This window comes from Pygocentrus nattereri, chromosome 6 (genome assembly GCF_015220715.1).
Source record: "Pygocentrus nattereri isolate fPygNat1 chromosome 6, fPygNat1.pri, whole genome shotgun sequence".
In the NCBI taxonomy this organism is placed as follows: domain Eukaryota; kingdom Metazoa; phylum Chordata; class Actinopteri; order Characiformes; family Serrasalmidae; genus Pygocentrus; species Pygocentrus nattereri.
In genome coordinates, this window is record NC_051216.1 from 37,436,180 (window position 1) to 37,454,720 (window position 18,541).

At 37.9% G+C, this 18,541-nt stretch overlaps 1 protein-coding gene across 1 annotated transcript; it reads right to left on the minus strand.

The window, feature by feature from the left end:
* Positions 1–1,578: 1,578 nt before the first annotated feature.
* On the minus strand, positions 1,579–16,628 carry crfb2 (cytokine receptor family member b2). Its single transcript, XM_017684529.2, has 7 exons — positions 16,172–16,628; positions 13,730–13,862; positions 12,950–13,122; positions 11,891–12,054; positions 9,759–9,906; positions 7,592–7,704; positions 1,579–5,852 (listed from the first exon to the last, which is right to left on the minus strand). The coding sequence occupies exons 1-7, from the start codon at positions 16,221–16,223 to the stop codon at positions 5,121–5,123; spliced, it is 1,515 nt and encodes a 504-aa protein (XP_017540018.1). The 5' UTR covers positions 16,224–16,628; the 3' UTR covers positions 1,579–5,120.
* Positions 16,629–18,541: the final 1,913 nt, after the last annotated feature.

An 18,541-nucleotide genomic window follows, 5' to 3' on the forward strand; every position in this document is an offset into this window, starting at 1 on the left:
TTACTATTAAAATAGACAGAAACAAGGAAAAACAAGTGTGATTATGGATCACACTTTGTCTGACCTGTCACCTAGGACCAGTTTGCCATGGGAGACCCTACCAGGAGCTTTTGCTCCAGACAACATAGCACCTAGGATCATTCAAGCACGCAAACCCCTCCACCACGATAAGGTGGTGATCCATGGAGAGGAGCACGTGTTGCCAAAACATGTATATATTGTTCAGTATTAATTGAGTCTTTACAGATGTGCACGTCACCCATGCCATGTGATGCATGATGCACCCCCTGGATGCCTCCTGGTGGGGGTGTACCAGGCACAGCCTACCAAGACAAGACCTGGGGTTGTCCTAGGACCCACTGGAGGGATTATATCTCCAAGTTGGCCTGGGGCTTTGGGTCCACTCCACGGGAATGAGCTGGAGGAAGTTGCAGGGGACAGGGTTGTCTGGGATTCTCTGCTCTCCCCACTGCTACCACGACCCTATCTGGACTAAGTGGTTAAGGATGATAACCAAATGGAATAGCAGCTTGAAAGGTACTGTGGAACTGTTTTGATTATAAGCTCTTGTAATGTGCTCTACATCTGCCGTCTCCTTCCTTGACAAATGTTTTGTCATACTATCATCACAATAGTAATCTTGTGTAATAGTTATCACAAAAGTCATTGCCACTCATTTGATTTTTGCTAAATTGTCACATTTAAATGTTAAATGATCATCCAACTAATTTTATTATAAGTTAATATAATACAACATGAGTTGATGTAGTTTTTACATGACCATTCCATTTACTGCAAATAAAGATTTATTCAAAACCTATATCACTCATGAAAATGTAATTCAGTGTTCTTTTGTGAGCTCCTGGATGAGTCATTGATGCACTTGTTGAAATTTTGGTAGGCTGTCCACTCCTTTCCTCTATTTATCTCGCTCTCAGTGTGGTTCACTAGAGTCACAGAACCTTAGCAATGGCTTTCTAACCCTTTCGAGACTGGCAGATTTTAAAGGACTTTATTTCGCATCTCTGTTTGAATCTCTTTAATAACGAGACCTCCTAGCCTGCTTCACATTGCCAGACTGGTTCTATTCTTTTTAAGATGGTTAGATTATTCAACAGGTCATCAGTAATCATGCCAGGGTGTAGCTAGTGAAATAGAACCAGTTAACAATTTGGTTAACTGATTGATTTCGTATCTAAGGGGACAATTACTTTTTAACATAAGGCCAGGGTGGGATTAACAGCTTCACTTTTCCTGATTAAATGAATTCAGCATTTAAAAAAAAGCATTTTCTGTTTACTTGGCTTATTTTTTGTCTAATTGTGAAGCAGTTGATATGATACAAAACACTCAAGTATAACAAATATGCAAAAATACACAGACCAGAGACGCATAATTTGAGAGGTCTATGGGAACATAGGAAACATTTTAAAATGTAATTAGTTTAAATTACACCACTCACTATCCATTATTGTTATAATGAGTAACCTACTCATTATTTTGACCTTTATTTCTGAAAAATAAAAGGCATAGGCTCTAAGATTCCAAAATGTTTTATTGTAAAAAAATATAAACCACAAAGCCTTTCAAAAGACTTAAAAAAAAAAAAAAACATACATAATATGCGTTGTGTCCATTAGACTCTTACTGTACGAGGCAGATGAGAATTTACAATGTTTTAAACATATAAACATTTGATATTTAAATACTGCATATTTAACCCCTTAAAAATATCAGGCGTTTTACATCCAAAGGCTCATTATTCACTAACTACATGGATTACACATCCTTGCCACTTAAGGGGTTAAGAGTTTAAAATCTTTCAAATAAACCCAGTTAACGGACTTCTCGCTCTCAGTGTCCAAAAAATTAATTCAGTTCTATTTCTACTTTCTACAACAAGCTCCATTCCAAAGCATCTTTCCAGAAATGCAGCTTCTTATTGAGCAAGACTATTTGTGATGGGAACTGGCATGAAAAAAGCACTTTCTGCCTACATGAAAAAGTTCTGAAAATGTAAATGCAGTGATGGGAGAAATACCCAAATTATTGATTTACTGTTCACTGAGCAAAAAACTTAAAAATGTAACTTCTGAGCTTCCTGAACCTGATAAGGAACAATACCTAATACAACATAAAAGAATACATGCGCATGTGGCAATATATGTAGATCATTATGAGTAACATGTTGGCACTAATAAATGTTTATGACCCATAAAAAAATAACTTTTGGTACCCTCATGAAGCAACAAACCATTATATTTCCTACTTTACAAAGTTTTTAAAATATTTAAAAGAAAATTCTCTCCAACCTGCAAAGCAGACATGTGGCACTATAGTTCTGGCACTATCCAGTAAACTCTAATGATAAAACAAAGCTTCCAAAGAAATGTAACACTTCAACCTGGAATTAAACTGACAGCTACCCAATTTAACACTGTAAATGATACAATACCATTACGATCTCCTGCACCATTATGGTCACCAAAGTTTGACTACTGAAATGGCTAGCAAAGCAGTGACTAGATGATTAGATGATAAAGTTTTCGTGTATCCATACGAGTGCATGGAGAGATATCCAACTAAACATGGAGAACGAAAAAAAACTGAGCTGGGGCTTACTTTGTATGTCGGTGTTTGTGTACATATTTAATTTAAATCATTTACTGTTTGCATTGCTTTTAAACTTCTCAGTGAACAATTCAAACTCAAACACTACTGTAAACTAGGAAGTGGGATCGATTACTTTCCGTATGACCAGTTAATGCCACATTGATGAGTCAATAATTTCATTAGCATAAATGACAGATGCACATACAGTACCATTATATAACAATACAGTGCACAAACCTTTATTAGTAGCTTTAATTTATCTTGGCCACCACTGCAACAATGCTAATTTATGTTTAATCTTCATGTTAAGTGCTTTTATGGGATTTGTACTCTTATGTGTGCATTCACTCTCTTATTCTGGGTTTTATAGTACTCCCAGCTCCTGAAGCTTAAACATGGACATTTGTGGGTTGTAACAGTAATGTCCCAGTTATATATTCACAACCTTTGTGATTCGCAAACAATGGTTTCCTCTTTAAGAGCATCAGTGCCACCTACTTAAGGAGGCGAAATTATGCGCAGCTCAAGAAATGGCTTAGCCTGTGAGAAAATCTTTACAAATGGCGTACATTTTTTTGTATTTGTAACATGTTGCATTTTTATGTCAAGTGTTAACATACACGTACAATTAGAAAATAGTGCTGCATCTGCATGTTTTGTGCTAGGCTAATGCTTTTTACATCCATGTTCTGTTTATTTGCAAAGGACACACACTGTAGTATGTGTAAACCATGTGTGTGTTTGCAAATAGTACAGCATTTAAAAAATTGCTCTGTTCATATTGTGTTTTTGCACTCAACCATCTCATTATACTTAAATGCTAATAGCACCCTCTTGTGAATTTGAAATGAAATTGTGAACTTTCAGCCTGCTAAACATGGCTTTTTAATAACCTGTAGATATTCAATTTGCCAATTAGTCAGTACCAATACATCAAGCGAGTCATCAAGTTCAACTGGCTGATCATAAAAGAAGTCCAAATTTAATATAGTGGTAGCAATCCGGTACCAATCCATTAATATCACACTCGATTGGCTCCAATATTCTGATAAAATCTAGGATTTGGTATACAAATGGATTATTTGTGAAAGGGCTGCAATAAACGACTATTTTGACAGTCGAATAATCATCTGATCAGATTATCAATCGCTCAATTACCAAATAACTCCTATGTAGCTATTAGCTTTTAAATTTAGCTCGAGGTTGTTTAATGAATACCTTATTTTAACCTTCACTGCTTTAATGGACTTTCCTACTAATACAAGAAGTCTTTTTCCTGTCAAAATTTAAAAACATGGATATGCAAAGTAGTAGCAATAAAACGTAACAAAACTAAATCGGTATTCTCTAATCAAACCAACAGGTCCTCTCTGCTTCAACAACTACATGACCATATCACACAAACAATAAAAACACAAACGTGTATGGATCACTGCATTTTCTCCGTTATATAATCCTATCTCGCTTTTCTGAGTGCAATATTCTTGAAATAGTGTAATTGTGGGCAACTTTCTTAACCTGCAGCTCTATCTATGAACAGTTAAATCTGAATGATTTTCTGTAAACACCCCAATGTGTGTGCAGAGAACTACCCCCTGAAACTATTTGCGAGTGGTAACAAACATTAACGGAGAATCAAGGATAACACAAAACTGTTTGCAGCTGTATGAAAACATTCTCCTATGTTCGCCAAATTTTAACGCCTCGTTGGCCTTGACATTAAGACAACGATGCAGGATTTAAAACTGTAAACATCATTTGAAATGTCAACATGATCATTGTGAATAATAGTGACTATCTGTTTCAACACCATTAACGATTCCAGAGAATATGCATTCCAAAATAGAAAAAGTTACAGCTCAGCTCATAACATGAAGTAGGACGGCTTTTCACATAACCTCACATTATCACATGAGCTTCATCCAACGAGGAGACGCATTTCCTCTTCAGATGCTCCAGAGTTAAGCGTGAACTGCTCCCACACTTTTTGTTCCTGAGGCTTCCATCACCCTTTTGTTAACTCTTCATTAAGCGGTATGATAGCATGATAAACGTGGAATGACGTCACTGGCTAATCGACTTTTAAATTAGCTGCCAACTAATTTGGTCATCAATTTAATTTGACTAAGTCAATTGATCGTTGCATCCCTAATTTGTGAAAATATCACAGAATATGTGCAGAATTCAGGATGACCACCTCAAAATGAAACCTCAAGTGAAATGCTTTAGCTCCATGCTTGTTTTGATTACATGAATACCAGAAATCTGCATATAGGCTAGACAGCAGAGGATGAAAAAGCAAAAATGAAAAGGCAAATTCAGAGTAAGCAGTACCAAAAACACTGCTCACTGAGTTTCCTGAAATGACTCAATGACAGCGAAGAATACTGTGGATTCAGTGACCTTTGAAACTCACTAACCTATAGGCCATATGCCATGTAGGCCTTTGGATAGATAAATGTCCAAAACAGGTGAAAATACCGCAGCACAACTGCCAACAGCCCATTCTAGTTCCGCATCATATAACCAGAGTACTCTTCTTCTTCCTCCTCCTCCTCGGAGACTGTAACGTGCCTATCGGAGCTTGGAGAGTATGTGAACTTGATGTCTGTTGTATTTTCTAGTTCCCTTTGAGGAGACAAAGGTACCAGCATTTCCTGGCTTTCCATGTTCCCCATTGTCTCTTCATCCAACTCTTCCTTCTCTATGCATCCTCTTCTCAAAGAGAAGAGATTCACATTGATGTTACCCTCTGCCTCAGCATCATGCCCCTCATTTCTTTTGTGTCCGAGGAAGTCCTTGCTTTTAAGCTCTTGTAAAGAGAGTCCTGCTGGCAAGATCTGGTTTGGTGTTTGTCCCTTCCAATGAAACCCAAACCCAGTCCTACACAGTGGTTTTAGTGCATGCTCTGTAGCAGCTATAGAACATAAGGCTTTTGGCACTCGCATAGGAGATGCAGGAACTTCGCTGACAGAGCCACCATCATGCAGACCTTCATATTGGACATCTGGGGTAGGAGGAATGGAAGAGCAGCTTGTTTCTGAAGGTGCCATCTGACCCCTTAGACTCTCGTATGCCACCTCCTCGTCCTCATTTTCATGCTCGCCTTCGCACTCCCCATCACTCTTGCAGCCTCCCTTGACGTTATTAAGGATGTTGGGCTCCAGTGAAACAGGGGCTTGGGATTCAGCAGTGGGAAAGGCCAGTAAATGCACTTTATATGGGCTTTGAAAGGAACTCTAGAAAGAGAGGTAGAGCAAGTTATATAATTTTAAATGGGCAAGAACTTAATTTTGATAAAACACAACTGGATGAGCAAGAAATACATGTGGCATACTCTGCATTAAAAGCTAGTTTAGGTCAGGAGTCGACAGGATCCATTTTATCCTTTCAAAAAAAAAAAAAAAAAAAAAATCAAACCACTCTGGGAGCCACAACATTTTATGTCCAATATGTCCAAGCATAGGCTAAAAAGATAAATGAAACGCAGACCTACTTTGGTCTGCTTTAAGTTTTATCTATAGACACTTTCTTCCCATCTCCACCAGAAAACTTTTCTTTCTTGTAAAATGTCTCAGCATTTTACGAGGCTGAAGTCAGTTTTATTCGTTAGCTTCTCGTTTGAATTTTTCCGTTCCACTTGCCTGAGGTGCTAGAATTTACATGCAGCACCATTTAAGGTAGAACGAGAAAATTCGAAAGAGAAACTTTCATCTTCACAACTTTTTAGTGTTTTACGGTCTCTCGTTGCAGATTTAACATACCAGGAAACCAACTGCAGTGCTTACAAATGCAAATAAGCCCATTTGTCTCCAAATGTTCATCTTAAATTTTTCTCTTTGCCTCTTCATTACAGACGAGCTAGGCGAGACTTTCTGTGTTACTATGTGACCTGCAGTCTGCACTCCAGAAGAAAAGGGATAAGAGCCATACTATATGCAAGTTGTGTCACACTAAACAAAAATATTTTGGAAACCATAAAAATGAGAAACTATGTTTCCACTCGTTTTCCGTTCAGTTGTACTTGCTGCCAACCAGACATCCATTGAGCAAGCGACGTCAAAGCTTCCACCTGACAGCTGTAGTACAGCTGTAATGTGCTGCGTGGACATCCAATGCCACTGGATCTTATCGCAGCTAGCATCTCACATGCTCCGAACAAGAGCAGTGAATTAGAGCCTGCCAGTTCACTTGCCACATCACTTCCATTTGTTTTATTAATAAAAGATTTTGGAATTAAATTCATTATAGATCATTACAAATACTTTGCTTTTTAAAGTATCAAGTCCTCACACAATAAGAAAAAAGAAATCCTGCACAGAAAAAAAGATGCATCAGGTGCATCGAAAATTGCTTTATTAACTTTTTTGATTAAAAATCGCATTGCAGCCCTCTGAATCGTAATTGAATCATGAAGTGTCTAGAGATCTCCCACCCCTAGTTTGTACATTATAGTGGTAAAGTGTTGAAGATAAACCTAATAACTGCCAACTGACATTTTCAAAGTAAATCACGAGTAATTCTGATAATGCAATATTGTAACCAGCTATGTAGGCCTTGTTGCCTCTAAAGTCTAATTACATGAGACTTCCTATCAAAAAGACATTCTTTCCTGTAGCTGTACATAATGACCTAGCAGTGAACTACTGCTTCATCACTTTGCCAAGGAAATATAAACAAATATAAGCACGTCTACTTCTTAAAGTACCCTCACAGAAAGTTATGAATATGCTGCTGGATGTCTAACACATCGTTTAACGAATAGTTTGGAGAAGATTTTGATCCTAAAATTCATTCATGGTGGAAAGACACATGCATGGTGTGGTAAGACAAAATCAAAAATCAACAAAAATGGAGAAACAAGGTTTTGCTCTAATAACGACAATATGTCACCAAAATATAGTTAAATAACAGATCACCACAAAAAAAGGCAATGCTGAAGACAAAACAAACAAAGAGGGAAAATTATGTGTCTCACCAGAACAGGGGGTAGGTGGGTTTTCAGACAGAGGAACCCAGAGACGAAAAGCAGACAAAAGACTGCACAGAACAGTAGCACCGCCAAGCATGAAAACACAGAGATTACAGCATCTAAAATGGGAAGAAACAGGTTTAAATACCAAGTTTAAATGAATGGTTCTGTACCAAAAAAAACAAAGAAACAAATTGCACAAGTTACTCTAAACAGAGCCATGACATGTTTAGCACTGGAGGTACAAAGCTAATGTAAAGCAAATGAGTAATGGAAGCTTACAGCCCATGAATTGGCTTTGTAAATCATTACACATTTGTTTCAAACCACTTTTTGTTAATTAATCACAAAAAGACTTGTTTTAAAGTATCACCACTAAGATAATGCTAATCTCAAATATCCCTTCTGTGGGACTTCATATGACATTATGTTAGCACCAAGCTAACAATGCTGTATATTTACCTCCTACATGTGCTTTAACAGTACTTACGCCAGCTCTACTTAAACATGGATTTATAATTCACAGCTAATACCATATTCCTATTTATTATTCAAATTGCTAACAAATCACTACACCAATTCTTAAAGTAGGTCTTAAATTCTTTTCATAAATCTTATCAATAAATAAGTCAATAAATAAATCAATAAATCTTATGTTGATTAATTTTTTAACTCATAATAGCTGGGCTTTTTCAAGGACTCATTATGAAGCAACTCTCATGTCTGCTGAAGCTCTGTGCTATTTATGCTTGTAGCATTTCTGTTCTTGACATAATTTTTATTTATTTTTTAAAATAGCATTGTTTACTCAAAATACACCAAAACACCAACAGCAAACTAGACACTTGTTCTAGACCTTGAAATATTACATTAATACTTAAACTATTAAAAATAAATAAATAAAAAATTGTAGAGGCATTTGAGCTGTAATTGATGAGGGCGAACGACCACAGCGAGAGATACAGGACCAAGATTAATGTTAGCTTTCATGTTTCACTAATGCAGCGATTCAGGATGCTGAGATGAAACTTTAAGGTGAGCAAGCAAAACACATACAATAGCTGACGAGCCATCAAATATTCAATTTGTGATTTCAGAAGTTTACATCTGTCAGTAAAACTGTTTAATATAAAGTTTGCATTACCTGGTCACTAAGTGTTATTTTTACTTACATGTGTATATAAAATGCTGTACAGTGCCCTCTGCTATCTATGTGTCATCTCCTGCTCTAAGAATATACATCTCACACCAAACACGCCATGTTCTTCTGCTGGAATTTGTAGTGTACATTGTCCATACAATAAAATGTGCAACAAATTATAAGTATTCAATAGTTAACTAAATATCAAGCAAAATGTATGATTGAGATAAAAAAATAAAAGGCTGACATGCTAAATAGTACATTATTTCTGTGACAGGGAGCAATTCCGAGCACAGCACCTGTGTGTGTGAATCCAAACAAGCAATAACAAGCCCCTTTCAGAAATTAACCCAGAATTGGTTAGTTTAAAAACTATAAAAAGGTTCTTTACTCCTTTTACAAAAATGGCTCTCTAACGAACAATGCATTACATTATTTTTTAAGGAACCAAAAGTGTTTTTTCTGTAGCATTGCACAAAGACATCTTTCTGGTCCTTTTATCTTAGATAGTACTGTGTGACATACTGTGGCTACTGTACAAATGGATAAAAGTACAGCATACCAGATGGCTGCTCTTTAAAAACTGCTGCAACATACTTTTGCCCATACTTTTACATTAATCATGCTGCTCAAGTGCAAAATTAAATAGGCATACTATGGCTTTGGGAGTAACCTTAGGGCAGGTTTATGTAGGGATGAAAGATACAGCAAAAACACCATCACGATACTTCAAGGCATTTTCAGCTGGAACGGACAATAGAACGTAGTTCAACATATAAAAATTACTATGGTAATAATAACAATAATAACTACAACTACAATTATTTGTATCAAACTGTGCTGCTCTAAATCTAAACTGGCTTAATTATGCTTTGTAATGAAACGTACTTAGTCAGCGCTCTTTAAATACGGACAATAACCATGATGTGCTAAGAAAAGTGTATTGTGTCAATTTATCACGATAATGATAAAATCATCACATTGCCCACCCCCAGGTTTATGTTTTGGCTTAATCATGACTAAATGAGTTACCTGTGTTGGATGCCATGGTTGTAGAGGTACATACAGCTGGGCCGTTAGCAGAGCTGCGACTGATGATGCTCACACTCACACAGTGCTTCTGGCCTGGAACCAGATGCTCTAGAACTACAGTTCCCAACCTTTGCGTTTCCTTCCAGAACTGTACAGCCCAAAAACACATGCAGGGACATTAGTTTGGAAGAAACATGCATCTACAGAAATAGACAATGCTTTGTGCCTTACTGTTTCTACAGTTACTTGTACAGTTACTTGAGCTGATTTATACTTTTACTTTTTTTTTTTTAATACCTTTACATATACCCATATTTGTCAGGAAATGAATCTACTTTTTTCAGCAGGACAGCGAGAGTGAGAAAAATAGGTTTATCTTAAAGGATTACACATCGGTCATATTTGTGTAAAGGACATTGAGTCTACAGCTTGCCTTCGTTTTGGACAAGTATTTACCTCTTTTGCCTTTCTTCCGTCATAAATAAAACTCTTTGGTTTGCTGTTATAATAAGACTACTGTTAAGGATTTTTTTAAAAATATATAATTCAAAAAGTTAGTGTCCCCCCTAAACCCCCCACCTCACCTCCAAAGTATTTAAAATCTGCAAGAGATAATGTCCATGTTATTTTACACCAGCAAAGATCCTAAAAGCAAGAGAATATCATCCAACTTCAGTTTCCAAGCTGACAGATGGTGGATAGCTCTATACTGCTCTATTCCTGTCAACACAGCTTCAAATGTTTAATTTTTTTTTCAATTGTAAAGAAATGCTACCTGTGTTATATTCAAGAAACATTTGATAAATTTTATAAGAATTCTGAGCTGCTGCTGCATGCAAATTGCTTTGACGTCATTTGCAACATAAACCACCTTGCACCATCACTTACTGTAGAATTCGGCAACAAATAACCTACATGCTGGGGCTCAGAGCAGTGGGACACCTCAGGGTTGTAAGACTGCTTTTATAGTTTACAATTTTTATTTTTTACAAAACCCACCAAACATGATATCAATAATAAACTATTGTTTGCATTAGCTGTTGACGTCTCAACTTTGAAAATGAGAAAACAGATATTGAAGATGTTTGGGTGCTTATTACTGCTCAGAACCGAAAGGTTTTTACATAATTTTTAGAATCTCTGTATAACATCTAAAAACACATGGACACTAAAAATAATTTCAATGAAGTAGTTTTAATTTGCATGCATCTTTTCTTTTTTTCAAAACTTGTCCCATTAACACATATTTGGTGATTTTAGAGGATTTTTTTGACTCAATGATTTTAGAATGCACTTTTTGTAAATGCACTACAGGCCTTTTGCAGAAGATCACAGAGGAAAATGGCAGAAAAAGTAATTTCAAAAATCTTTCAACAGAAAAGGCCGACAGCATTCTTTGTCTCCAAGTTCAGCATAAAAACGTAACAAAATCTAGGCCTGGGTAATATGGGAAAAAAAAAAGATAAAAAAATTGTCACTATACAATATGCTTTTCCGAACATATCAACTTGTAGAACACTGACCAACTGCATGTTTCATTATAAATACAGCAAAACTAGTCCCATTTTACTGGATTTATTGCACCAAATATAGAATAAAAATCAGTGTGTTCATGCTTTGTGTTCATGCTTTTTTTTTTAATGTAGCACTACTGTATTTTCCTCAGTTCCAACTGATCAGATGTCTAAAAAAAATAAATATTGTGAACGTTTCTTTAAGCATCACAATATTTTTAGACTTAGAATTTAGAACCATTTGCCAACTGTGTTTTGCACACTGTGGAATTAGACCTCTGGATTTAACCCATCCGCGTAGTAAAATACCCACATACACACTAGTGAACACACACACTAGGGTGCAGTGAGCAGGCTTGCGTTGGGCAGCCCTATCCATGGGCGCCCGAGGAGCAATTGGGGGTTAGGTGCCTTGTTCAAGGGCACGTCAGTCATGAACCGTCAGCCAAGGGGATCGAACCGACAACTTTCCAGTCACAGGGCTGGTTCCCTAACTTCCAGCCCATGACTGCCCCCATTTTTTACCGTATTGAATACAAAAACTACAGATAATAAAGGCTATCCTGCTGCCATAAATTTAAATAAATACACAAGAAATCATGAAGGCCATTTCTTTACCTTGAATTCTCCATATGAAGTGACATCAAGTCTGTACTTAAAGCAACTGCTTGTGTATCGAGAGCAGTTATAAACATTACGCAGCCTCTCAGATGGAGCCTGAAGATGTACGCACACAGACTCATTACACGGAGAGATGGTCAGTAAAGGCAGCTCTGGGACGGCTGTGACACACAAAAGGACATCTAGGTTTGTTTTTTTACAAATACATATTCTTCTGAACATTGTTAAATATTCATCACAGAAACATAATTGTCTATTATTATGTCTAGTATTATCCCCAAAGGGCTGGTGTGGCTGCAGGTTTTCATTCCAAACCATTTTACATTTATATTTTACATTTACAAACCAAGCAGAAGTTTGAAGACTCAGAACAGCTGATTAAGCATATGGATTCAGTTGTGCTCCTGCTTGTTTAGAATGAAACCTGCAAGACCTACATACAATCTTAATACAGTTATATGCAAAGGTTTGAACACCCTGGAGTCTAATGACCTTTTGTTGATTTTCTAAATGAAAATAAGTTAACTTGTCCACTACAGAGAACACAAACATTACATTTCTCTGCAAATTTTAGTGTACAATTTCTATTTATTTGCTGAGTTTAACCTCTTAATGGCCAGGGCAGGACCCAACTGCAGTATATTTCATAATTCTACACCCTAAGAATAACTCAACCAGTTTGTACTGTGGTCCATGTAGTTATTACGTGATAGAACGTAATAAGCCTGTGATTTGAAGGGGTTAACATTTTAGAAAAAATAAAGCATTTTTATTTTGTTTTTTTTTTCTCTCAAATTAATTAATTAAATTAATTAAATTCAGCTAATAAGCAGTAATTTTACATTAAAATGTATATTCTCTGTTGACGATGGGTTTAGGTAGTTTAGGCAGTCTACCAGTTCTCACAGAATCACTTGGAATCACTTATTGTGGCTGGACAGTTACTGTAGCTCATATTTGCATTTTTCATAATTCAGTGTACTCTTATTCTCAGTTTTGCAAAAACTGCTGTTACGACAGAGAATGTGTTTTCTTCTCAGTCAGCTGTTTACTCACTATAATTCAGAGGCATAAATGGTTCATAGACGGTGGGTTGGGAGGTCAGGTTCCCCAGACGTGCAGACACGTTGATGTAGTAGACCTCATATGGATCTGACAGGACCTCGGTCAAATTGCACCACAAAGGGGAACGTACCACCTCACAACTCCCCACAGTCATCCAGGTTTTACTGTTCATAAATACAGAGGGAGGCAAAAGAGTCCGATTAAAAATATAAATTAACTATTTCAAGAAACAGTCTGGAGCAAAAACACATTTTCACATTTATTGTTTTACCCACTATACATGCAATCAGCCAAGACATCACTTGGATGCCACAGCAACCATCTGGCAACATTTTAATAGAGACAGGGCAACAACCACAATAATAACAACCTGGCAAACACTTTGAGCTTTATGGTACCTACCTAGCAATACCCTAGCAACAGCCTTAAATACCAGAGCAACCTCCTGGCAACTCCTTGGCAACAACGTGAGAACACAGGCACTATTTTGCATACCATATCAACCACCTAGAAACAATCTAGCAACCAACTAAAATACTATTGCAACCACATAATACATTTGCAACATCCTGGGATATTATGGGCTTTCTTTTTCTAGTTATTAGACACTGAACCATGCAAAATGACACTTGAAATTGTAAATTAAAATAATTTATATAAATTTAAAAAATGAATATTACAATTAAATTCAGTGTATGCAACGTTAAAGTGGTTTAAAGAAATATACTGTATTGTGGAATATCTCTGTTCAAAACATTCAGCAAAACGTACCTTTGCGTACGAAACATCACAGTGTAATGCACACCTTCAGGAGACCCTGGTCCAGCCTGCCAGGTCAAAAGGTGGACAAAGTGCTGAGAATTCATTAAAAGCTCAACAGGTGCGGGCAGGTGAATGCACAACACTGCAATAAATATAGAAAGAGGATGATTAGATTCTGTATGTCTCTATTCTATGTTATTCCTCTAAAATCACGGAATTTGTTTTGAAACTGGCCCACTTGTATTATAAACTCAGCTTAATAAATGAGTTTACATGCAACCTCTACCTAGGCCAGAAGTGTCCAGTCCCACAGCCCATGCATTCTGTTTAAGATTGTTATAAGTGACCTGCCTATTACCAAAAGTATTCACTCACTCATTCAAATCATTGAATTTAGGTGTTCCAATCACTTCCATGGCCACAGGTATATAAAACCAAGCACCTAGGCTTGCAGACAACAAGCATTTATGAAAGAATGGATCACTCGCAGGAGCTCAGTGAATTCCAGTGTGGTACCTTGATAGGATGCCAGATGTGCAACAAGTCCAGTTGTGAAATTTCCTGGCTACTAAATATTCCACAGTCAACTGTAAGTGGTATTATAACAAAGTGGAAGCGGTTGGGGATGACAGCAACTCAGCCACGAAGTGGTAGGCCACGCAAAAGGACAGAGCGGAGTCAGTGGATGCTCAGGGGCATAGTGAGCAGAGGTCGCCAAATTTCTGCAGTCAATCGCTACAGACCTCCTGGCCTTCAGATTAGCTCAGGAATAGTGCGTAGAGAGTTTCATGGAAAGCAGTTTCCAAGGCCAAGCAGCTGCATCCAAGCCTTACATCACCAAGCACAATGCAAAGCATCAAATGCAGCGGTGTAAAGCACCGCCATTGGAGCAGTGGAGACCTGTTCTCTGGAGTGACTAATCATGCAATCTGATGGACGAGTCTTGGTTTGGTGGTTGCCAGGAGAACGGTACTTGTCTGACTGCATTGTGCCAAATGTAAAGTTTGGTGGAGGGGGGATTATAGTGTGGGGTTGTTTTTCAGGAGTTTTGCTCAGCCCCTTAGTTCCAGTGAAAGGAACTCTTAATGCTTCAGCACCAAGAGATTTTGGAAAATTTCATGCTCCCAATTTGTGGGAACAGTTTGGGGATGGTCCCTTTCTGTTCCAACATGACTGTGCACCAGTGCATAAAGCAAGGAAAACATGGATGAGCAAGTTTGGTGTGAAGAACTTGACTGGCCTGCACGGAGTCCTGACGTCAACCCGACAGAACACCTTTGGGATGAATTAGAGTGGAGACTGTAAGCCAGGCCTTCTCATCCAACATCAGTGTCTGACCTCAGAAATGCGCTTCTGGAAGAATGGTCAAAAATTCCCATAAACACACTCCTAAACCTTGTGGAAAGCCTTCCCAGAAAGGTTGAAGATGCTATAGCTGCAAAGAGTGGGCCAACATCATATTAAACCCTATGGATTAAGAATGGGATCTCTCTCAATTTCATATTCGTGTGAAGGCAGATGAGCAAATACTTTTGGAAGTAGTGTATATATAGATTTTTTGTTTAAATAACTGAATTATTTGTTTTAAGCACGATTTAAACTGCTCTGAGACCAAGAAAAAAGCCTCTTTTATACAGTAACAGGAAATAACATTCCAAATCATGTGTGAATAATATTTTTGCCCTTGGGTATTTTGACATGTATGATCTGGCCCATGTACACCCCTGACCTAGGCCAATAAACCAGATCAATCAGCCTACACATTACACTAACTACACATTTTATACAGTGAACTGCAGAATTATTGGAACCCCCAAGAAACTGGATAAAAACAAAATCAAACATATAAAATACATGTACAATACATATAATGATGAAAGTGCTCCTGCAAATTGTTAGGAGGAATTGCTTCCCATTTATCTAGCAGAAATCACTCCTATAAGAGTGTTGTTTTATTTTAAGATTAGTATATTCTTTCAAAATCTATGGGAATTACTGCTCCCCCCTAAAGAATACTTTAAAAGTAACCCCAAAAAATGCATCGAGTCGCATTGTTCATTTCCACTCCATTTTTCTGCTGTAACATCTCAGATTCAACCTATAATTCGGTATAAAATATCTAACAACAAAAACACCAATAGCAATACTACGTGCATAATTCTTCTGTAATACATACTATTTTCATTTCCGTATTTGCCAACTACTTATTCGAATTTTCTCGTTCCACCTTTAACGGCGCAGCAGTTACATTTTGCTGCCTCTTGTCGCACCATAAACTGCGGCACCATTTAAGGTGGAACTGGAAAATTCGAACAAGAAGCTGGCGAGTATAACGCCAACTTCAGCTTTGTAATAAACCTTATAATGAGTACATTGTCACCGTTTACTCGTTATTCTGAACATTACATTTTAAATGAAGGACACAGTTAAGTTTAATATTGTTCTACAGACCTGAGATAGGCAGAACGACAGTGAGAAGCAGCGGAAATTGGAAATGGTCCATTTCCACAAAGCTGAATTCCTCTCATCTCCGTTACACACAATTCTTTCTTCTGGACATCTCAGCACCACTATAACACATCATCACTAAGGTAGCGTTAAATTACTTTTAGAACAAGAAGCTGCAGCTCGTGATCCCGCGGCTAACGGAGCTAATCCGCTCATCTTTCACTCGCTATGGCCAAGCATGCTAACTTTAATTAGCTTAACATGCTAGCTAACTACTCGAGCTGCCTGTAATCAGCTCTGAGGCTCAAAACAAGCAGGCCGGATGTTCTGAGAAGACTCTTGAGTAAGCCGCGGTGCAGGATCAGATGCGTCATTTCTGAAAAGTTATCCTTATTTCTCGGAAATGTCTTGCTTGAGTGATTTGTAGTTCGATGTAAGGTCTCTGCCTACAACTACCAGGTCAGTCGGATTATGTTTCAAATTAAAAGCCTTCGGCTACGTATCGATGGTTTTCTTGCAAACGTCATCACAGACATGCGCGCATCGAGGGGAAAGAAAGCAGAACCAGTGAACTTGTAGAGAGGAGAATACCCACTCTGCTATGTCTTAAGGTTTTCTCAAACGCTAGAGGGCGCTCCCGAATGAGTCCAAAATGAATGGGTTGATATTGGGCATGAGAGCAAAATCAGTTTGTAAATGCTTAAACATTTTTAATGTAAAATAATACATTCATTTCCTGAACACAGAACAGCATAAAACATTTTAATACGGCTGTTATATTTTTAAGAGTTTTAAAACTCGAGTTATAGCAGCCAATGAGCCAAATAACATCATGATCATCGGACTTACTGTCAAGTAACATCACTACACGCCAAATATTCTCAGTAAACACAAGGCAAGTATTAAACCACAGAACGGTTATTTGTTGTATTTTGCTGGGCGTCGAGGCAGTGGCCGTCTGATTAAACGCTCTATGTAAGAATTTGCATGTTGTTCACGTGATAGTTATGTAATGATTGTTAGCGCTGTGTGTGACCTATAATATATAATAGTCAAATGTTAGCTAGCAATTACATGTCATTAACATCCAAGTGAAAGACAAAGAGATTCAACTGAAAACTGGAATTTTATTATTGAGTCACCGAGTATGTATAAACAGTACAACAGTTGACTAGCATTACAATCTTGTGACTGGCTGGTTTACTAAAGCAGTTTTGGCCCCCAGCTTTGCACACTCAGTAATGTTTGTAAACAGGAAAAACATCTATGAAAGGCCATTCTTGCCACTTAAATTAACAATAAATATATAAATAAAAATCCAGTACTTTTTATATTAGCCCTTCTATTACTAACTGACTTGCTATGCCATTCAATTCAATTCAATTCAAGTTTATTTATATAGCGCTTTTTACAACAAGGTTGTCACAAAGCAGCTTTACAGAAAAAACAGGTCCACGCCTCTTATGAGCATCACCACAGTGAAGCCAATTTTGTGGTGACTACAGTGGTAAGGAAAAACTCCCTTTAAGAGGAAGAAACCTTAGAAGGGACCAAGGCTCAGTCCGAGGAACCCAACCCCCGTGGGTCGACCCGCACAGAAGAAACAGAACAGAAACAAGAACAACAGTACAAAGAGAGTGCAAAAAGATGGCTGGAACGCTGGAACCACGAATGGGGCACCTCCAGACAGGCCAACGGGGCATCTCGACACATGTGAGAGAGATAGAGAGAGAGAACGGAGTGGGAGGGAAGAAAGATAGGTTAGAAGGGTTGTGTTAATCTCTGTTGAGCGGGACAGGGCCGATTCCAGAGTGCTGCAAACACGAATCGGCACCTCCAGACAGGCCAACCGAACATCTCGACGCATGCGAGAGAGACAGAGAGAGAGAACAGAGTGGGAGGGAAGAAAAAGAGGTTAGAATGGTTTTATACTATGCTGAAGAGCGGGGCACGCCTGTGAAAAAGCACAGGGACCCTGGATGGACACCACCAGACAGCAGCTCAGGACATGAGGGGAAAAAGAGAAAGATAATGATTAGAACAGGGTTTGTGTTTGGTGTGTGAGCTGTAAGAGAAATCGTTAAAGGGAGACCAACAGTACAGACTAAGTTTGTGTGCACTGGACAATAGTAGAATAGCTGCAGGCTACAGCTAGAGAGAACCGCTATGATAAATTTATCTAAAAGCTTGTTCAAAAAGAAATGTTTTGAGTCTGGATTTAAAGACTGAGAGTGTGTCTGAGTCCCGTATATTAATAGGGAGATTATTCCAAAGTTGCGGAGCTTTATAAGAGAAAGCTTTACCTAATGCGTTGTTTTTTCTAATACGCGGGACTGATAATAAGCCGGCCTCTTGCGAGCGGAGTGTACGTGG